A 21,931-nucleotide genomic window follows, 5' to 3' on the forward strand; every position below is an offset into this window, starting at 1 on the left:
GGGAAAGAGGGCGGGCGGGGGAGGGGAGGGGTGTTTTCAAACCCGGCAGCCACAGCGGCCAGGGCTGAGCCCGAACCCCTGCGCACCGGCGGGCGGCGGCCGCTCCCCGCTCGGATCTGCCGCCACACAGAGAGGAAGGGGTAAGCGGCGGGAGGAGGAGGACGCGTCCCGCCGCCGGCTCCCTGGAGAAGGTAAGGACCGGAGCGCACCTCCCCGCCCCTCCCCGGTGCGCGGCGCGGACCCCTGAGCCCACCTGCCTCCACGGTGCCGCGGGTGCCGCCCCTCTGTCTCTGCACAGCGGGCAGCGGGGCGCCTGGGGAGCCCTCGCCGTGTGCCGCCTCAGGGGGTGTAACCGCTGCCTTGCCCTCCCGAGCAGCGGGCACCGCGCCTCCGCTACCCAGCCCGGCGGGCAGGCTGCCCGGCGCGGGGGGCACGGCGGCGGCGGTCAGCGGCGCGGGGCTGTCAGCCTGTCAGAGCCGCGGCGGGAGCCATGGCCGCCGCTGTCACCGTCTGGCGGCCGCGCCTCTCGCCCGCCCAGCTCAGCCCCTGCCCCGCCGTCCGCGGGGGGCCCGCTGACGGTGCAGGAGTCCGGGGCGGCGGCTGTGGCGGGAGGCACGGCCGGGGCGGTGGAATGGGAGGTGGCGGAGTGTGCACGGGCGGCCGGGGCGCGGGTGCCGAGCGCGGCATGGCGGTGTACACACACACACACACACACACACACACTCACACACACACGCGCCGCCGCCCCGCCTCCGTTTCGGGAATTTCGGCAGCTCCGTCCAGCCTCGGGAGTCGCTCCGCCGCTTTCGGCCGTGCCGCCCCGCCGGGGTAGCCTGGCCTCATCAGACCGAGACCTGGGGCGAGCGGGTGAGGCGTTCCTGGCGGCTTCCGTTACATGCTCGCGGCTGCCCGGCTGTTGTGCAGAATAATACGTTGAGCTGCCTGGTGTGCCGTGCGAGGCAGCCGCCGCTGGTGTGGAGCACTAACTCGCGCGGCACAGGTGACACCAGGCAACAAAGGAAGGGCAAGAAACGGGAGAATGCCGCGCTCAGTTGCACGGTTCTTCATGCAGTTCTAGCCTGGCTCTAGCTACCATCGCTAATATTCAGTCTTTCATTTATTATTTGTTATGGAGTGGTTGGCTGCTAAGAAACGAAAGGGTATTATTATTAATTAATTTATTTAAACTCCCAAATAAAATGATTAGTTCGATATCAGTATTGTCAGCTAGAGGTCTTGTGGAAATTGCCTGGATGCTGTCACTGTGTTCTGTGCCTGCCTTCTGAGGGCCATGGGATATGGAGGAAAATCTGAATTCTGTACCTCTGAATTACAAGGTAGTTCATGGGATAAAGCAGTTCTTTAATGAAGACAAGTGAGTAAATTGTGGTTCTTGTATGAACAAAAAGCTATCAGACAGATGTGGAACGGTCCAAATGTACTTATGTTCCAGGAAAAAGCTGTTTAATCTTGGAATGCTAGGGAAGGGTGAGATCATCATGTCTATAAGAAATCGTTAACTTTTATTAAAATAATTCACTGTTATTGACATGTCATGATTTTGGGGTTGGGGGGTGGGGGCGTTTTTGCTCTCTAGTTTTGAAGTGGTTTTCAGTATGCAGGTTGATAGCAGCAGTTTGGTTGTCCTCACGTCTGTCTTACTCTAGGTAGGAACATGGTGAGCTACCCACAGGTGCTGTGCAGCTGCAAAGAACTAAGTGCCCTGTGCATGCTTTCCTTCTTCCACTGTAATCCTTTGCTGTAGTTCAGTGGGTAATAGTTACCAGGGTAATAGATCCTCAAAATGATGTGAGATGTCAGGGCATTTCACCTGTTCTTATTTGAGGCTTGTGCAAATGTTGGGTGTCACTCGCTTTATTCTTTAGATGGAAACTCAGACTCTCAGCTAACCTTGTGACTTTATCAGCCGGAGACCTTAGTGTCACCCTGTGTGAATTCAGTAGGTTTCTGTGCAAGCTTGAAAAACTGTCTGCTCAAATAAAATTGGAGGATTTGAGATATAGCAGAATTCTTCATGGGGAACATAATGGTAAACCCATTGACTATGTGTCTTCCCCTACTCCCCCTTTAATACTTCTACTTTCCTGTATGTCTTGTAAGAAAAAATGTCAAGGCGTGCCAATGTTTTCTCAGCACCCAGGAGACTACAGTGGCATTCTTGTGGTGCTGTCTGTTTTTTGGTGTATGGTATGTGAGTCCCTTGTCTGATTTCCTAGCTTTTCTCTAGTAATCACTGAGTGCAGACAGTTGATCAGAGAGCCTTTGGTTCTTTCACAAAGATGACAGCTCAATCTTTCAGATATAAAGATTTCTGCCATCTCTTTGTGTGTTCTTCTCCCACCCAGAGGATTACTCAAAATTATTTATGAGCTCCGAATACTACAGACAGCACAGCTTAGGACAGATGTTGAGTAAGAAAGCAAGCTCTATGCAACAAACTGAAGTTCATTTATGATTTCTTCCAGCAGGCTTGCACAATAAGTTAACTTCTTTGAGGAAAAGGTCTTTTAATAAGCAGGCTGAATGAGTGCTTGTATGAAGCTTCAATGTTTGTTTGGCATTAGTTGCAGGGGGTACTACTATTACTAAGGTAAGTTACTACTTACCTTAGGATTAAAAGCATATATTGAAAATTGAATATCTGTGTTTATTAAATTAGAGGTCACCAGTCATAGTCTCAAACAGCAGCTTCTTGGCAGCATTACCAGTTCTGTTTGAACTGCTACAAAACCCATAAACTGTTCCAGCTTTAACTTTACTAGAGGAAAAGTCCTGGACATTCTTTTAGTGGAAATATGGGCACCTAGAAATGGCTGAGTTAGAACATCTTCCTCAAAATTTGACATACGGATATATGAAGGCAAATGTTGAACTGGTTTGCCATGTTTAGACAGTGTTAGGCTGACACAATTGTCTGAAAGACGAGTGCAGTTGGTCCTCTTTAAAATAGGAAAAAACTATTGATCAGAAAAGAAGTAATGATTAACCTGCTACCACACTGTTAATATACACACTCAGAACAACTTACTTTTGACATTCTTTGGATCTTATCTTGCAAAGAGGTGGGCTGGGCATGAATGTTTGGTGTTTTTTCTTTTCCATGTTCTATTGCAGATGGAGTAGTATAAATGTTGATTGGTCATTTAGTCTCCAAATCAGACTATATTTTTTTAACTACATCATTAGACTCTACTTAGACTCTAGCAACAGATGGTATGAAATAAATATTAGCACAAACTCTGCCTTGCATTTTGTGTTATGACACTGAATAGTTTTATTAACAGAACAACAGAAGTCAGAGCCCTGCTAACATAGTTAGGTTTTTTTCTTACCAGTTCATCATTATTCCAGAACCTAGAGAAGTCTTAGCAAGTTCCTCCAAAGCTTATGGAGCCATACTTTGTATCTCAGCTGCACAGTTGAGGACCTTTATTGCCACCTTGTGTAAAACCTAAATATTCATTTAAGGAGAGATTTGAAGTCCTTGAGAGTATGACTTTGCCTTGGCTTATTTTGGGTTTTCTCCCTGGATCTGACAAAGCATCCTTATATCTGCTGCAATGGCTTTTATCTTTAGTAAGCAAAAAATGAATGAACTCTCCGCAGTTTCATGGCTGCTACTCAGAGTGCTCTGGGTAGCGTTAATGTCACAAGAGGCTTGGTTTCAGACTGGTTTATGCTAAGAAAAGTCATTAGCAATGTTAGAGACAGAATTATGAGCTATGTTGGAGACAGAAAGTAAAAATGCAAACTGAGGAGAAAGACTTGAAATATTTTCTTCCCTGCTCCTGTCATGTGCTTCCTACTTGGTAGTAGCCTGGTGAAGAGGGAGAGTATTGAAATTTCTTCTTGTTCTATATCTTGCATTTATGAGGCTGTAAAACATCAGAGATTAGAAAGCACTTTTTTCTCCTCTCTGAGCTTCAGAATGTGTTAAGTGCAACAGAAACCAAATAACACTTTACATTTCCACTATTGTTGTGGTAGAAATCTTAGAAAGTTCCATTGCTTTGATGACAGCAAAAATGGGCTTACTTACGTGAAGACATTTCCTATAGTTTCACTTCTCTTTCAAAGCCTTTTGTATTAGTCCTACTTAAAAAGTGTCTAGCTTTTCAAATCTTTCAAACTCTGATTGATAAATAGCTCCCTTAGCTGGTTCATGGAAATGCCGCCACCTTGTTTATGTTCGCTTCAAGACTGTGTGCAACAAAGAATGCTAAATGAGAGAAATCAGCTTTCTGTGGTGCTCTGCTGTTCAGCAACCTACTAATCTGGGTTCTTACTAGTAGTTTAATGATAAAGGGAAAATGGAAAGTTCATTTAGTGATACTCCCTTTCTAGCGTGGGTAAAGCTAATCCATTCATCTTCTGACCTCAAGAAGGGTCTGGTGTCTTGAAGGGACTGGTGTATTACCTGCCTTTTTTAAATAAATAAAAAAAGTACTGTCTATTTTCTGGAAAATAACTACTGTTTTGCTTTCCAGTCCCTGCGATTCTCCAGACAACATAGTAAAACATTAATGAAGGTTAATTTCAGTACTCATTGTAATTTTACAGCTCTAAATAGTTATACTTGTATGCAAACAGTGTTCTGGCTATTCTCTGTTCTCAGTTTCCATTCCATCTGTTCCCTCTCTGTCTCTTTTCCCCCCCAGAAGAATTAGTTCCATAAAGTAACTGGCATACCATTTTGTTCTATTACTTTTGTGATATGTGGTGGTGGCCAAGAGGTGGCAATAAAGACCATAAAATATTTTGCATGTCTTCACAGTTTAGCCAGGACAAAAACCTCTGTTATCCAGCTGGGGACCTGTAAGTAGGCCTAGTCAGAAGCTTGCGTGTTTTCTTGCACCTGCTGGTTTAGGTCTGACACGTGAATGGTAGCACTCAAGCGCATTGTTTAACCGTGCTGAATCATGCTGAAGTCGGAGGTCTTTAAGTAGGTGTTGGCAGTTCATCTGCTTTTAGAGCATGAAGGGCCTTTGCATGTTTTTAGGTTATGTTCCTTCTGGCAGTACTGCAGATAAGTTTTGGGTTTTCTTGGTTTTAGGTTGGCAAATTATCATTAGCTTGTGAAGATTTAAATGGAAATGACTGAGGTGCTAGTAATCACATATAGAGTAGGTTTGAAATCTCTTGTTTTGCAGGTATTTAGGTTTCCATAGAGGATGTAGATTCCTGTAGAAGGAATTTAAACTTAATTGTTAATAGGCTTGCTTATCTTGAGTTTGGCAAAGTACTGATAGAAAGGCTTGTAAGTTTTTCTTTGGTAGGCGCTGTGCTAATGGAATAGTCTGTCTTAGTTGACAAAGATCTACATAGTTACATCTAATTAGGATGTAACCAAAATCTACTTAGTTACATCTTTAAGGATCCAGTAGATCAGAAGTTTACAACTCCACTTCTCCACTTAACTTAAAGGGAGTATCTTGTTACGATAAATATCTGTGCAGGTGCTTCTTTTGAACCTGTAGCTCATCCTAAAAAAGACTCAAGAGGAAGCAAGCACCTGCGAACATATGAGTTTTTAGACTTGTAGATTAAAAGTAATGAATTTTGCAGTAAGTGTCTTTGGCTCCTAAGAGCCAGGGTTCTTGGGCAAGCATGACTCATTTCTTTCTTTCCCAGAATAGATTTCTTCTTTATAGGATCAAGAATCTCTTTTATTTTGAGGGGCTGTCCAGAATAAAGGGAGATCCCTTCAGGCACTCTGGAGGCTTATGTATCAGTATGTCTGATTCTCAGAGTAAAGAAGTAAGGTTGTTTTCCTATGTAAATGTTTATTTTGACAGGTAGGTATATCCCTCTGTAGGACTATGATGTTTGTATTCTACGCAGCTGTCTTAATGATATGATTTAACTTGCATATGACATCTGTACTCACAAGCTACACAGGTTCTTCTAGCCACCTGTGTAGGTCTTTGTTGGAATAAATTCTGTCCTGACAACATAGCAGAAGTCGCTGGAGAATATGGAAGGCTTAAACCTTTTCATATGCTGAACATATCAGCAAGAGGAGAGAACTGCCAGTAGACATGCTGCCGCGGAGGTAAAGAACATCTGCATTTCTAATTGATGGAAGAGAGTCATAGACTAGCTGAGATCAGAAGACATCTCTGGAGGTCATCTGGTCCACCCCCCCCCCCCGCTCAGAGTGGCGTCGGCTAGAGCAGATTGCCTATAATAATGTCCAGCTGAACCTGGAATTCACCCCAACAGTGTGTGTAAAATGTTGTTGAGCTCTGATTTTAGTCTATTGGGATTCCTTGCTGAGCCTGTTGCTGAAAGCTTGATAGGTTGTAAAACTGTTGAATTGTTTTTTTTTTTCTTTATAGTGTGGAATAGAACTTTTTTCTTTTTTTCCCCCAACTGTTGTAGGTAATGTGTTTTTCCTGACCTAATTTCGTTTTTAAGAGCCAAAGGATGCATTCTTCTTGTACTGCCTGTGTGTGGTAGTCTTGTAAAGCTGTGGTGCGTTCTAACGAAGTTCTGCTTATTCTTAATGAAGTCTTTTTTTTTTTAATGACTAATTAACTGGTTGCATAAATAAGACTTATTTGCACTTCCTTTCACTTACTAAAATTGCAGTTTCTGATGTTTTTGTTTTAAGAAAGAAAAGACAAATGCATGTCTTCTTTACGTTGTTTGTACTAGAACTTAATTGGAGAGTCCCTTCCAGTGCCCGCAACTCAGAGTAAGCTTGTGAGTGAGAAACTGAAAGTGAAACGACTTTATTTTCTACTGCCGAAGGAGAAATCTGAAAAGTAGCTAAATCATAAATATTAATAAAAGCATTTCTTCAGAAACTATCATTTTATTATTGATAAAATTTGAAAAGAAAATTAATGGTATTTTTGATCTCGCAGAATTCTTTCAAGAAGAAAAACAATTATTTATTCAACCAGTTGTATTTGTACCCTCATCATTTTGTTTGTTTCTTTCCAGCGCTTCCTTGCGGAATGATCAGCCATATGTGAGAACAATAATGCTAGTATCTTCCATGAAAAGACAAAGGGTTAATGTGAGAGTAGAGAAATGCAGTTGAGAATAAGACAATACTGCCAAACATCTTCCAGATTTGTCTTGAACTCTGGCACCAGTTGCAGTTCCTTACTGGCCCACATGGAGGAATGCTGTAGAAATAGTATATGTGGTTCAGAAGGAATGATGTCCCTTGTCACTGTGGGAGCCATCCCTGCCACACTGAAATGGGAGTCAGTGTCTGACTTCTGGAAGGCAGGTTTATCAACATTCTGGGGAGAGGCAATGCTTTTTTTGTTTTGGGTTTTTGTTGCTAATGCCAGAATATAATCCTGTTTCTAAACATTTGTTTCTTATATCTTGGTCCTCCCAGTCTGGGCCAGGGGATGTGTACTTATGCACATAAGAAGAAGCTTTAACACAAGCCTCTCAGAATCAGGGAGCATTTTCTGCTTTTAAATAATTCCTAACCATTCTCTGATAAAAATGGCAGCTGGTTTATGTTATATGTAAGTTCCACAAACTTTCCACTTTGGTAATTTAAACTGTTCAATTCTAAATCAGTTTTGTCATAAAATATTAATTTAAATGCTTTGAGTGCAGCACTCAATATGAGAAAGTAGATAGTGGTGATAGAATGACGTACTTTTTTGCAAGGTAATACAGGCTTATTGATGAAGATTCTGCTATTCTTGCACAATCTGGGATGCCATCGTCATATCGAATGTCGTACTGTTTTATGCTTTTCTAGAAAAAATAGCATTTTTCCAATCCTGTTGTGAAATTATTAATCACTTAAGACTGTGGTTTTGCAAGTTAATTTGTTATGTATGTATCCAGTCCACATGCGTCATGATTAAGCAAGCTTGCAGCGCTAAGACTTCTGTGAAATAATGGATTGTCCTGAAATCTTAAGCTGGAAGGACTTGTGTTCTGAAATCTTATCCTGAATGTACATATCCTTATGATTAAGGTGTAAATCGAAGAGTACCTACTGTAAAGACAGTTCCTGGGCCCTGCATATTTTATTTACCAAACAACTAACTTTTAGCATTTTAGACTTGTGAAACTATTTCTGTTCAAAAATAGAATTGAAGAAACCATAGTATTTGATCTTCCTTTTTGTTCCTGCAGGTACCTTCTCATTCAATGCTTCCCCATTTCAGATGTCTGTTTATATTAAATCTTCTTTTGGGATCCCTGTTGCAAAGCATCATCTTCTCCACTTGCCTGTTTTCAGGGTTGTGTGAGCCGGTCAGTTTAGGCCATGTTTGTCAACATTTTTCACCCTAAACAACATTATATAAACAATTCCCATAGTGTTTTTTCTCTCTCTCTCTCTCTCTTTTTTTTTTTTTTTTTTTTTTTGTAAGTCAGGAAGGAGTTCAGTGTTCCAGGATACGCTCAAGAGTCAACTGGGAAAGAATTCATCTCCTCCCTACTTCTTTCATTTCATACCTTTGCTCAGCACCTTACAGGGTCTTTGGAGGCAGTCTCTTGGTGTCTTCTTTTGGATAGGGCTTGATGCCTATCCAAAATGGATATGATGGGTTTACTCAGGTTTTGGGTCCATGAATCTAACTGATTCTTTGAAAGTCTCCCGTCCTTTGAAAACAACACCTTTTTGAATACCTGGACTTTAATATTTAGTGATTACTAATACTACTGTGAGATGTTAAAGTAGAATTAGAGCCTAGCATACTCATTTTTTTTCTTCCATGTTCATCATCTATTGGAAGAACATTAAAGGTAATTTACAGATAGCTGGGATCCTTTTGTTTCTTTTCCTCTATCATGCTCTGGTTTTTTAGCTCTTTTATGCCAAGCAAGACTAGATTGTTTGGCGTAACACCTGCAAGGATATTTTGACAAAATTTTAGCTTTTGTGATTTTTTTTCAGTGCCTTGGCAAGACATAAACAGTAATTAATTCTATATGAGTTTAGAAGTCTGATACAAACAAGCTGCTTTGGTTTTTTGGGTTTGTTTTTTTTTTTTCATAATCTTGATGTGCAGAGTGACATTTGCAGTGGGAGGATCTCAGAATCTATTCAGGACTGGAAACTTCAGAGAAAGTAAAGGAAGGAAATGGGAGTGTGTTGCAAAATAAGTGAAACTAGTGCTTCTTGTCTGTATTTGCACGCCTCTTGCATAAAGGTTAGTGTCACTAACCTTTATGTTCTGCTGTGTCAGAAATGCTGTCTACCATATATTAGAGTAGCACTTCTCATTTGCCTTTCTGCAGATAGCAGAATGTGATCACAAGTTGATGGTTTTTGGTTGGGACTCCACTTCAAAGTAATGAACTGGGTGGATCTCCGGGATAAGTTGCAATTGTGCAGTCCAGGATATTGCTCCAACAGGAGTCCTACTGCAGAATTTGGAATAAGTCACCTAACTTAGGAGGAGGTTGCAGGAAGAGAAAAGAGGGTCCCATGTTGAAGAAAGTTGAGTACTGACCCTGAATATTACCAATTTTTAGTCTATTTTGGAATTCATGTAAGATACAGGGTGTTTTGTGAACATTTGACAAGTGTTTTTTTCACTTGTGGATAACTGCTTTGACACTGTTTTACCTTTTTCCTTCAGCAGTGGTAGGGAAGAGGAGTTGCTTGCAAAAGTTGAAACTGAAGTCACTAATAGCTATGGTCTAACCAAGTACAGAGTGCTATCTAACATGAAATAATCTGAAAAACAAAGTCTGGGTTTGGCAAATTGGTCAAACTCCTGACTTCATTATTTCTGTGAACTGAAGATGCCATCTGTAAAATGAAGGACACAGTGCATTCTCATCTTCCAGCGATATTGTGAAAATAAATTAATGTCTGTGAAAGGGGACCCTAACCATTATTATTCCCCATTTTGATCCAGTTTGGATAGTAAGTTCTGTGGTGTTGTCCAGCATAGGTCCTCCTTTTTATTTAAGGTGTGTTTTAAAGTAGTAATAATAAAGTGTTTGTAGATGTTTCCTTCTTTTTAAGAAGGTAGAAATCAAGGCAAGGTGAAATAGCAGGGAATCATGGTATGAGTGACCAGTGGATTCTCTTTGTCTGGAAGTAAGCGAAGCCACTTGTATGTGCTTCTGGTCAGTAGTTCCTCAGAACTTCACCAAGTTGTCAAAAAATTTTCACACAGCAAGAGAAGCAAGTTTCTTCAATTGCTATGAGAATTTGCCTTCGCCAGTAGTAAGAATGATCACAAAGTTTTTGCCTTGAGTGCTACTTAAACATTTCTGTAGGAGCATTAAGAACTAAACTAGCTTAAAAGGAACATTCAGCAAATGAGTAATTGCTTGATTGTGTCCAAGGAAGTATAAATAAAATCAGAGTTGTAAGATACCCTGAAAATCTGATTTGTTTTGTCTTGTTTTGTTTTTACTTCCAGAAGCAAATCAGTGCAAATCTGTTGGTTTCATTCTGCCAGGTAGATTTTGTGAGTTTTAGTTATGTGTGTGACACGAGACATGTTCAGTGCTACTTCAACAAGAGTTCAAGTCCTTACTTGCTTGACATTTATTGTAAGTGTAGTTGCAAGAAAACATTACAGAAAGAAGTACAGGTGCATTCCTAATGAGCTGTGACACAAAAGAGGAGCCATCTCTTGCTCAGATACAGCTGTTACTGAAGCGTGAGCTATCTGAAACTCAGAAACCAGTAGTGCCTCTAAAATTCAATCAATCCATGCAACAAATTTCAAAGGCATATTGGGGTGTGGTATTTTCAATTGGAGAATAAGATTTTGGACATTAAATATTGGGCCAAAGCTGTTTTTCTTACTCAAGTGTGCTGCTTATAAAACGCAACTGCATAGTTTATATGTGCCTATAGTTAGTCAGGAATAGGAAGGTTTTTATTTTCCATGGTTTCTTTTACAGCTTTTTTACCTGCTTAAGTAACAAACTCGACCTGGTCTGTATAAGGTACAACAACAGCTGAAAATGTCTGACTGACTAGATAACTGAGGGACTTGGATGACCTCCAGATGTTCCTTAACCTCAGCTATTCTTTAATTCTGTGAGCAATGAAGTTCTTGTGTTCTTTGATAAGTGTGTGTTTAGTTTTTTTTAAATGAGAGGTGGGGTAAAGCCTTACTAAAACTTAAATCAGAAAGCTACAGATTCAGTCATGTTCTTTAATAGAGCATATTTGTGAGAAAGAGGTAGACAAGTCTAGGTGCTACGATTAGCATGGAAAATAAGTTGAAGAGTATTATGAAATCAGTGGAACTTGACACTTGAAACCAAGCACAGGTAAACTTTGGCTCTTAAAATAGGGATTTGAAGGTGTTCTGGGTCGGAGCCCGAGGTCCTATGTAGGCAAGTGCAAAACCCCTGCAAAGAGTCTTGTTTGTTTTCTACATAGGAAAGAGTTGCATGTCCTCTCATTTTTTGCTCTTCCGAGTAGAAATTCCTAGACTATGAGATACGTTCTTTATTTTGGTAGGAAGTAGTGGTGAGTTCCAGCTGAAGTACTGGAAAATCTTTCTTGCTGCCTGAGTGTCGGCTGTTTTGCAGGGACTTTGTCCTAGCGCTGCGTAGTGGAGTCTGGCATGCAATGAGTAGGTACTTCAGAGTATATTAAAAGCTGTTCTGGAGATTATGAGTAGTCACTACCTATTCCTGTTTCAGTGTTCAAGGACACCCTTATAAAATGGGGTTCAAATATTTTCTTTTTCTTATTACAGAAAGATTTGTTCAATTCTTAGATGTTTGGATCTCAAGTATCTAAGCATTTCATGTCAAAATGAGAAGTGCTTTGACAGGACAGCGAGTCTAGTAGACCATTCCATATATTAGCTAGGATCTGAGGAGTCTCCAGAACACACATATCCAAATTATGTCATGGCATATATTTCTGAAACCTGTGTTTGTTAGGCTGGTGTTTTGTTCTCTTGGATTTTTTTAATGTATCATCCAGAATCTGGTAGGGAGAATTGTTGCAGGGGGAGGGGTAACGTGCTTTTTCTGAGGTTGCATAATAGGTATAGCAAAGAAGGGAGTATAACTGATCTCAGCATTGCATGTTCTAGCCACAAACTCCAGTATTGTGCAAATCTTAAAGGAAAACTGTAATAAAAAAGAATTCCTGTTTTGTCATATTTTACCATCAGATGCTGCTCTAAAATCTGCCAAATTTGTGACTCATGTCCACCCTGGGTACTGCATTTGCACTTAATACCACAACAGACTGTTGCCTTAGGCACCATTAGTTTGAGACTGTGTTGGAGCTTAGTTCTTTCGTCATAACTGTGACACTGGAATCTGCATGGCGGGCACTGTCGCAGTCATGTGAAAAGAGCTTGTGAATATTTTCCAAATAAAAAATGTTCTTGTCACCTTTCATCTATAAAAGCCACTGCATGTATCATTCAGGCACTGTTCTCTCCAACATACTAAATTGGTGTGCTACCTGAAGCCAGTAGTATTTAGTAATTCATGCTAGTTACTGCTAGAGAACTGAATTGCAGGTGCAGTGAGACACCATGGAGCGCAGGGCAAAAAGTGCCTGGTAATTTGTTACGTTCGTTGTAGTTGATGGTATTTTAGTGCACGCCACATCCCACAGGAAGGGATGATGGTAAAAATTTAGTCTTAAATAGCATAACATACACAGTTAACCTCTATTTCATCTTTTCTTATGCAAAATGTGTTTTTCTTTAAGCTTGTAAAGGACAATGTGCTTCTAGCCTGCAGCAGGAGGTGGGCTTGCCAGTAGGGATGTACTGCAGTGAATGTTTAGTCCATTATAGCTGCACATGTCTAATGTATTACTAGCTTTTGGAAAAAGTGTTTTACTGTATAGATCCTATACCTGTTCAACTTTGACTTTAGCACCCTGCAGCACCCTTGGTTGCTAAATGATTGAGAGGAAGTCTTTTTGAGGGATCCATATAACACTATTTTCAAAGGACTCTGCAGAAGGTATCTGAAACTGGTTTTGCTCAAATGAAGCCTTTAATAGCTCTTTCATTGTCTTCATTTAAAAGAGCAAATAAACTGCTGCACTGATTATAGAATAGCTGTGTTTATATAGTTCTCTGCAATGAAGACCTTAGTAAAAAGACTAAAATTTTTGTGGCTACAGGTCACTCTGAAATTTTGAAATTTCAAACCAGTATTTTGTATAATGTTCTAATGAGATTTTGAAGTGCACATCCTGGGCAATGTCCCATTCTTTACCATCATTTTGACATTCTCATGAGTCATCAGCAATGTTTAAGATTTCATTTCTACAAGTATGTCTGTTCAAGGAGGTAATGGAAAACTGACCACAGTAGTAAGCCTGTCATCCTCCATTAGAGCTAAAAGGAGATGGAACGCGTGTGCTTTTTTACAGGGCCACAGGAATGGCAAGGCTGAATAAATTCAGTTTGTGTTCTATGTTCTAGCGGGAAAAAAAAATCTTGTGTGTTGATCATAGAGTCTGCTGTGCTTTCTTCCCAAGCATAATCCCTTCTTAATTGTCCTCTCAGGTTTCTCTGCAGCTTCCTCATCACAGTCACATTCTCTCATTTAGTAATCTGAAGCTTTACTCCTCACAGGCATGCTTCTGTGGGGGAAATACCAGGTAAAAATATAGATGCTCTTTTCATACATGTGGTGGTTAAATTCCCAAGCCAGTGTGTGTTGTACTTGAATAGAGTCTTTCCTCGCAGTCCCAAATTCCAGGTCTTGTGTGTCTTAGCGTGTCCCCAGCCTCTAACCAAAAGATCCCAAATAATCATTTTTCCATCTTGAGCCATTTTTTTCTTACTGGACACCGTGGGTGAAGAGGTATATGCTGATCTGATAACACATGCATTGCAGTCTGACTGGCAGCTGGTTCATTGTGTAGCAGTAGGTTATGGTTGAATAACTCTGGGTATAGAAGCACTGAGTTCTGTAAGAAGAAAAAAATTGACAATGCTGCTGCATCTCCCATCACAACATTTCATTTAGCACTAGTAATGCTGGAGTTTGTTAACATCTCTTTTGGGAAGAAATCACTCTCTAAGTTGTTTGCTGAAGGGTGCTTTTATTGTGAAGTAAAATACTGAAGTCATTTGCACTTTCCTGATAAGAAAAAAAAAGAACCTGAAGACTGTTAAACTTAGTTAAATGAACATCTTTTTGCTAATATCTTTCTGCTTAAACTCTGCTCCTTACCATATGTAAAAAGCCCAATTTTCTGTGGATTTCGGTCTTTTGTACTATACCCAGTGCATTAACCTTATCTGCTTTTAACACTCCCACTAGAATGTGGATAACGTTTGGCATGGCTGGGCGGGAGCTACCTACGTACTTCTTAATTAGCCAGTATGTACATACGGGTTGGCCAGCTGGCTTTCTCTGAACAGAATATGTAATGCTGGCTTTTGCCTGCCTCTCAGTTCAGCTGTTCTTAGACATCTCTCTATTACACTCATCCGCCAATTTTTATTTTCCTTTCCATAATAGACTCTTAATAGCTTTGAGATGTAGATCATACTAGTCATTTCTAAATAAACTTGGAAGAGACAAAGTCTTGGGAATGGGAGGGGGGAGATAGCTAGGAGGAAATCGGGTCAGTGTCTTAGTTTGAATCAGATATGCATCTTTAAAATGACTGTCCTTATCTCTCCTCACTGTGGTTTAGCTTGATCTACAATGGCTTCAGAGCTTGATTCCTCCTGTTTTAAGCTGAGGATGTGTTCAGGAATGTGCTGAATGTGCTCCAACCTTGAATGTGTGCTTAGTACATGAGACTGCACTAGAACTAGTCCAAAGCAAAACTGCTAAATGTGACTAGTGTAAATTCTGAATTTCTGTTACCTGCTGTTCCACTCTACAGATGTGCTCTTGATAATTCTGTATTCCTCGCTAATGTAGGTGTAGCCTTAGCTGTCATTTTCGTAAGTTGAATTTTAGCAAAACATTCTGAAGCACTCCTGTCAAATATTTATAGTAGAAATTTTGTACAGTCGATTCACTGTTTCCCAGTCTGCAGTAAATTGCTATTGGAAGAGAGGGGTTTTTTTGTTGTCGGAGTATGGCACAAATTCTCTGGTTTTTTACATAGATGAAGGCGTGCTCTTTCGTTAGTATTAGGTGTAAGCTTATACAAGTCAATACAGTAACCTGTTGGTATTAGAGATTTATTATATGCCGAATTTTCTGTAGCTACCTGTGTTTGAAGTTCTGGTGGTTGGTAGGGTTTTCTTGTTTGGTTTTTTTTGGGGTGGGGTTTTTTTAAATGAAATAATCCTGGCTTTTTATATCACTGGCTGTAAATCTGTCAAAATGCTTACATTTGTTACTCTAAGGAGGAAATAGTTTTGGAGTTGGGTGTGAGGTTTTTTTTTTTTTTTTTTTTTTGGTTACTTCAGGTGAAAAATTATTAAGAAATAAAATGTAACAGTATTTCGAATAATAGGACATTGATAACTGATAATGTGCAGGAAATACGTTCAAGCATAAAGATGTCCAAGCATAAAATCTGAATATCTGATTTTGTGATGTACAGAGAAGTTTCTTTAGTAGGAAGCAGATTCTATGTTTTATTGAAAAGCATGAAATAGATCAGTGTGTTAGAGAAAAAGCACAGCTGTGCCTGTTAGATGAAGAGTGACGGTGCTGCTTGTTGTGACATAGGAGAATAATTTGAATGTAAAGAGTTTAGCCCTCAGTTTAGGGTTCTGATGATTTGAAATATGCCATCAAGGCTGCCTAATAAACCAGTAATTGCATTAAGAAACAGCCCTGAAGGAAACTCAAAGCAGACAGAGCTAGGTTTCCCTGGAAGAACCTGCTAATGTTCTACATTTTCACTCTGAATGCAAATGTTTTTTGACTGTGTTCAGAACATGAGTTGAAATGGCACTGAACTGCAGGCAAATGGAAATAAAATTAAAATGACAGTAAAATCACTTCTTCAGGTCAGAATTTGATTGTGAGATATACTATGTGATCAGGGATTGAATAGTGCGCTTACATTTCTGGACCATAGTTCTTATAAAAGAGCTACACTTTATGAGAAGAATTTTTTTTTTCCTCCTCAAATATTTGAAGCATTTATGTCTGAAGTGTGTTTCACAGAGGGATTGTGAAATACCAACCTGGCACATAAAACACTTAGTGAAAATACTGCCATATGTCAGTGTGATAGTTGGGATGGTTCTGCTTTAGTAATCCAGTATGTGATACTTAGTTTTAGTGAACTTCCAAAGCAGTTTTCTCTTCAAAACATAATTGGCTTGGGATTGAGAATTGAATGAATTCACATTTACTTTTGATCACATGGTGAAGAAAATGGAAACATGCTATGATTTCTCTTTTCATGGCATCATGGAATGGTTAGAGTTGGAGCATGATCTATTCCAACTCCCCTCCTATGGGCAAGGGACACCTTCACTAGACCAGGTTGCTCCAAGCCCCATCCAGCCTGGCCTTGAACACTGCCAGGGATGGGGCAGCCACAGCTTCTCTGGGCGTTCTCATTTACTTATATTTGTGTATTATTTGTGCTAACTGTATTATTTAAAAATACCTTTAATTTAAATTTATTAATTTATTTTGAAAATGTTATCATCCTCTTGTCCCTATACAATGCTTATAGCTTGAATTATTTTTTTTTTTTTCAGTGTACTATTTTTAAAAATAAACTGTTTCTGTTCAGTAAGACTTGAAAGGACACGCCCAGGGAGGCTGGGCCTTTTGTGATGGAGGAGCTCTTGTTCAGTTAATATGGTTTAGTCCATGCTGCTGAGGCAAATAAGGGGAGTGGAGCCAAGCCTAAGTTAATGAATTTTACTAAGCTCATGAAATTGGGCTCCTTATTGTCAGTACCAGAAGGGTATAGAGAACAGCATATTGCACCAGGAAAGAAAGAAAAGCAAAGCAGGAATGGAGGTAGTTTGAGGGAGTCAAGTAGCATAAAAAAGGAAAGGAAAGAAAACAGCAGCATATGCAATCAGAAATATTTTAATGAAAATAGTGAAGATAACTTTCACATGTTGATCTGTTTTAAAGTAATTGTAAACATGATGATGTATACAGTGGGAATTGTGGCAAATGAAACTTAAAGAGGATTTGAGAGGCTAACTGAGCAAAACTGGATTTATGACTGTCTTCTTTTTAAACACATGAAAATAGAGATATTTGCTGCCGTAGTAATACCCTTACGTATAGTGTAATCAGCACAGTATCATCCAAATGTGTCTGTGAAGATGCTAACTGGTTGCTTGTTTTAGGATTAAGAAAATTTTTTGTAAACTACAGGAAACTCATTCTAGAGTACTCTCCATTACACCAATAACCTTTTTTTTTCTTCCACAACTGTTATAGAAAGCATATAAAAAGCAAAGATAAATAACCATGTGCCTTGATGTCCATTAAAAATGAACAAATACTGTCCATATCAGTAGGGCTGCATATGTAGTGTCATCCTATTGGCACTACAGAAATGAAGGGAATATACTAATGTTTCTCTTCTCCTGGGTAAGAACAGAACAGTAGGAATTTCTCAATATTGTGTCTTGTATCATAGTGGGGACAAGATTCAGGTTATGGTATGTCAGGCAGTTTCTAATTAAGCTCTTCCGGGTTTTCATAAGCTTGTAATTAATGTTAAAAAAACCCAAACAAACACCACCAAAACAATTCGCACCACCCTCAGGTGTAGGGGAAGTAGAGGAAAAGAGCAGACCTTAGTGCAGCATTTCCTAATTTTCTAACTTGAGGGTTGAACATTTTGAACTTTCTCTTATTTTCTTATTCTTCCCTTCCTGTTCTGGAGGAGTAAGAAAGTGAGATATTACTTTGCTGTATACAACAGTATTAATCTTAGCTAAGTATTCTGTTAGGGAATTTCTCATAGTTTAGGTCTTGTGGGGGTTGGATGTGTGGGTGGGGTGTAGAAATATGTTTGAATATGAAAGTTTTATGTGTCAGATCTGGTGTGCAAAACAGTTTTCTCACAGTCATCTGCCAAAGAGAAAATACCAGTCTCTGTTGTCAGTTACCAGTGTCAAACCAAAACAGTGGCCCTATAACACCAACAAATTTGCTACACAATGATCCCAAAATCTTAACTGTTAAGCAACAATATAAATGTCACTCTTAAAATGATGTCTAGGTGAGACAAAATTACTACAAGACTCGGTAAGACTGTGATCACGTAAATATTTGTAACATAATACATTAACTCAAAAAGACCCATAAAACATCACCAGCTTTAAAGTGAAGTCAAATATGGTTTTCCTTTCTATGTGACCTTTCTTCCCTCTTGCAAGAAGAGTGGTTCTTCATTCTGTGGAAGAGGCAAGTCAGACCTCTTCCATTATGTGAGTTTGTAATGACACTTGGCTTGGAGATGAAACATCACAGAGCTCTTAGAGCTTCATATGCATATATGTATTTGTGGGTGTGTGTATATATATATAAAAAAAAAATGGCTTATGTAATTAATTTACTAGACAGCGAAAATTAAGGTTTCTAGTTCCAGGTGTAACCTTTAGAAGATTTTTCTTCCAACATGTATCTCTTGTTCCAACAGGAAGTACAGTAAATCACCAAGATTTGATCTTCTTTCCATATTCGGGGTAGACAGTATTTCAGTTTCCCAGGTTAGAACGCTTAATTTGTTTTCACAGTGTTGCTAGAAATGATCTTGTGCATCTTACCAGTCTTACTACCTATAAAATTAAGCAAGATAATGAACCAACGGCCCATCAAATACCTGAAAGGGTTCAGTCTGCCAAAGAGGTAAGTTAGAGGGATGAGGCAGTTCAGCAGCTGACTTGGTGGTCTTCTAATGACTCTGTCCCCAGAAGTAACCTTTCGGGTTTTCACCCAAGGTTTGAGCTGCAGATGAATGCTTGAAGTCAGGTGTCACTGTTAGCCATCTTTTTAGGATACTGTTCAGCTCTGCTACCATCTGCAGTAACAACATTTGTCCTGAAATGGCACTGCAGTGTGTATATTCAAATAATGTTCTTTGTTTATTTTTCAGACACACAATGAACCCACTGATACAAGATACAGTTAGCTGAACAGCTGTAAAATGCCCAAATTTGGGTCTTCAAAAACAGTTCAAGTTGAAAATTCTGACAGTGACAGCACCATGGTGGAAAAAACAACTGCAAAAAAGGTAACAAAATTACATTCATGTCCATTTAATTTCAGTGAAATGAATAGCACGTGTTCTATCACAAATTTTGTTGCTGTAATAGGAAGAAATAAATCTGTATCCTGGTATACAATGAGTTTATCTCTAGTACTAATGAATAACAGAAGACAGAACAATATTCTTCATTGTGAATGATAGAATCATAGAATAGTTTGGGTTGGACAGGACCTTAGGATCATCTAGTTCCAACCCCACTGCCATGGGCAGGAACACCTCGCGCTAAACCATGTCACCCAAGACTCTGTCCAACCTGGCCTTGAACACTGCCAGGGATGGAGCATCCACCACTTCTTTGGTCAACCTGTTCCCGTGCCTCACCACCCTCACAGTAAAGAACTTCTTCCTTATATCTAACCTAAACAAAGAAAGAAATTAAATGATGAATTGTATATTGCCTTAAGGAGAGAGAATCCATTTATCTCCCAAATGGTCTTTAAAACTGTCTTCTCTGGAAAATGCAATTGTGTATGTGGTCATACGTAATGTTACTAGTTGTTTGAAGCCTGTATTCTCTGTAAAACCATTTGATGAATGGGTATAAGACAGGAAGAGATTAAAAAGCAGGGAAAGATTGGAAGATTCAGCATCTACTTAAAACTGTTTGTCTTCTGAAAACATTCATAGAAAACTTGAGACTTTTTAGTCTCTTCCTAGTTTGTTTTATTGGTCCCAGTAAAGTGAGGCAAAAGTAGTTGTTCCTGGTAGCTGTGATGAACTACTTAGATAAGAAAAGGAAGATAACAGAGTAAAATGGGGAAAGGAAATTGGCTTACTAGTAAAAGGATGAAAGAATGTTGGGGTTTATTTTTTTTTTTTCTGATCCTTGTTTGGGATATAGTCAAGTTAATTCAGGTGTTATTCAATACTTGGAAAGAGGGGGAATATCTGGGACCTTCAAGCAGCAAGAATAGGAAGGCTATTGCAGTGAAATTTAGTGGTATTAAATACTGTCTTTTTATTTATACTCATGTAAATAAGTGACATTTTGTAAAGATTTTAGGTTATTTATCAAAAAAACCCCAAACTTCTGGCTTTATAAACTCTCATCTTTACATTTTGGTATTTCTGAAAAAAACTTTTGACACAGGAAAATCTTGAAGATATAACCAACAGCTTCTCATGCTAGAAAAACTGACTTATGTCAATTTTTTCAGGCTTTACTTGTGTTTATAAAAAGAATATAACAGAGGTTAAAATAAATTTTCATCTTTTGCTTACTTTCATCAAAGCAAAACTAGTGAGTTTGCTGGAATATGTTGATTTTTAAGTTTTCTTTTTTCCCTGTTCCTTTGCTAAAGGTATGGCTTGAAATGCTTGGGATATGTTTGTTCGTTTGAGCCTATAGAAATAGATTATCATATTTTTATAGTGCAGATTAATTTCTTCCTTCTTAGGCGTTGAATTTTACATACAAATTGTTCTGCAATTTGAGTTATAAATATAAAAATAAAGAGTTTGCTTGTGAGGTCCCTTTTACCTACTCCACTCTACCTCTGACTCCCCTTCACCTCCTCTCCTTGTTGCTCACTGCCATTGTAGAAAAATGGTGCTAGTTTGACTGTTGAATCTGCAACCGCTGCCAAAGGAACTGCCTTATCAGCAACCCTTGTGCCCAGTTCAGTATTTGCTGGTTGTCTTGATGCCTTCCTCTCCAGTAATCTCCTGCCTCTGATCCCCATAAACTGTTCCCTCTCTGCTAATAACAGTAGCAGTTACATCTGCTGGGCCATGTAACCCCCATACCCTGCAATCTCTGCAAAGTTGGGTAATCTTCTGAAGCAGAGATGCGTAGCTGTTTTGCCAGAACATTAAAAAGGAGATCTGAATTCATATGAAGATACGAATAACTGATTTCCAGGGAACAGAAGAGTAAGCATAGTGTCATTTATTTAACCACCAGGAAATATGGCAAATTTTGATTTGATTTAAAAAGAGGTAAATCAACATTCTGGTTTTAATGTCCCATAAACGCCTTTCATTGTGGTATTGGTTGAAGTGAAGGTTTGTCCTTAGCTGGTTGCTTTAACAAAGAAATGTTTGTTGTTGACTGATGGCCAGTCTACAGGAATTAGAAATATGGGCAAATGTCAGATTCTACCTTGCCTGGTATTTGAGATTAAGGTGCCAGTGAAAGCAGAATTACTTAGAAAATTAAACTCTAGAGGAAGATGGCAGTTTGACCAAGGACATAGCTATGGAATCACAATGGTGGTCTGATTACATTGATACCAAAAAGTAAGCTGATAAACCGCTTGCACTGTTTTATTCAGTCTTGCTCACCATCCACCTTGGCACACTATATAATGTGAGATTAGAGTAATGTAGGGTTTGGTTTGAGAATTGTATGATACAAATTGAGATGTAGTATTGAAAATGTGAGATCCTAAATAAAATTGCAGAATTATGTACATGTTGCAGTTAATAATCCTGTATTCTTTATTTCTTAGCATAATAAATATAGTTTGATTGCTTTTGTCATATTTTGAGAAAAACTAAATACATAGTTAAGATGTTAAATAGTCACTTTAACAGTGACATGATCTGCTTTCTAATACATGGACAGGTAATTGTTAGAAGTGTTTAGCTGGCCCTTGAATAATCTGCAGTCTTTCCCCCTGCATTAGTAAAAGTAAACAAAATCTTGCCAAAATGTAGTAATTTGGATTCAGCCTAGAAAATCAGTTAAAATTCAATAGGCAGTAGGGTAAGAGTAAAATTTGAGTTTGAACAACAGAAAATCATTAAGGCAAATCTGTATTAAATACACAAACATAAAACTCTGAA

At 39.3% G+C, this 21,931-nt stretch overlaps 1 protein-coding gene across 7 annotated transcripts in view; it reads left to right on the top strand.

Annotated features, from left to right (window-relative positions):
- Positions 1-21,931, top strand: part of ANKRD12 (ankyrin repeat domain 12) — a 62,697-nt gene continuing 40,766 nt past the window's right edge. For 3 of the 7 annotated variants that reach the window (XM_030489246.1, XM_030489309.1, XM_030489318.1), the window contains exons 1-2: positions 1-191; positions 18,971-19,108. In XM_030489246.1, coding sequence (XP_030345106.1) covers positions 19,022-19,108 — 87 coding nt within the window. In that variant the 5' untranslated portion in view covers positions 1-191; positions 18,971-19,021. Of the gene's footprint in view, positions 192-2,882; positions 6,789-11,248; positions 11,254-18,498; positions 19,109-21,931 lie in introns of those variants that run through there. The other 4 variants (XM_030489272.1, XM_030489299.1, XM_030489253.1 and 1 more) reach the window with 4 other exon arrangements.

The sequence above is a fragment of the Strigops habroptila genome, chromosome 1 (genome assembly GCF_004027225.2).
Source record: "Strigops habroptila isolate Jane chromosome 1, bStrHab1.2.pri, whole genome shotgun sequence".
Classification (NCBI taxonomy): domain Eukaryota; kingdom Metazoa; phylum Chordata; class Aves; order Psittaciformes; family Psittacidae; genus Strigops; species Strigops habroptila.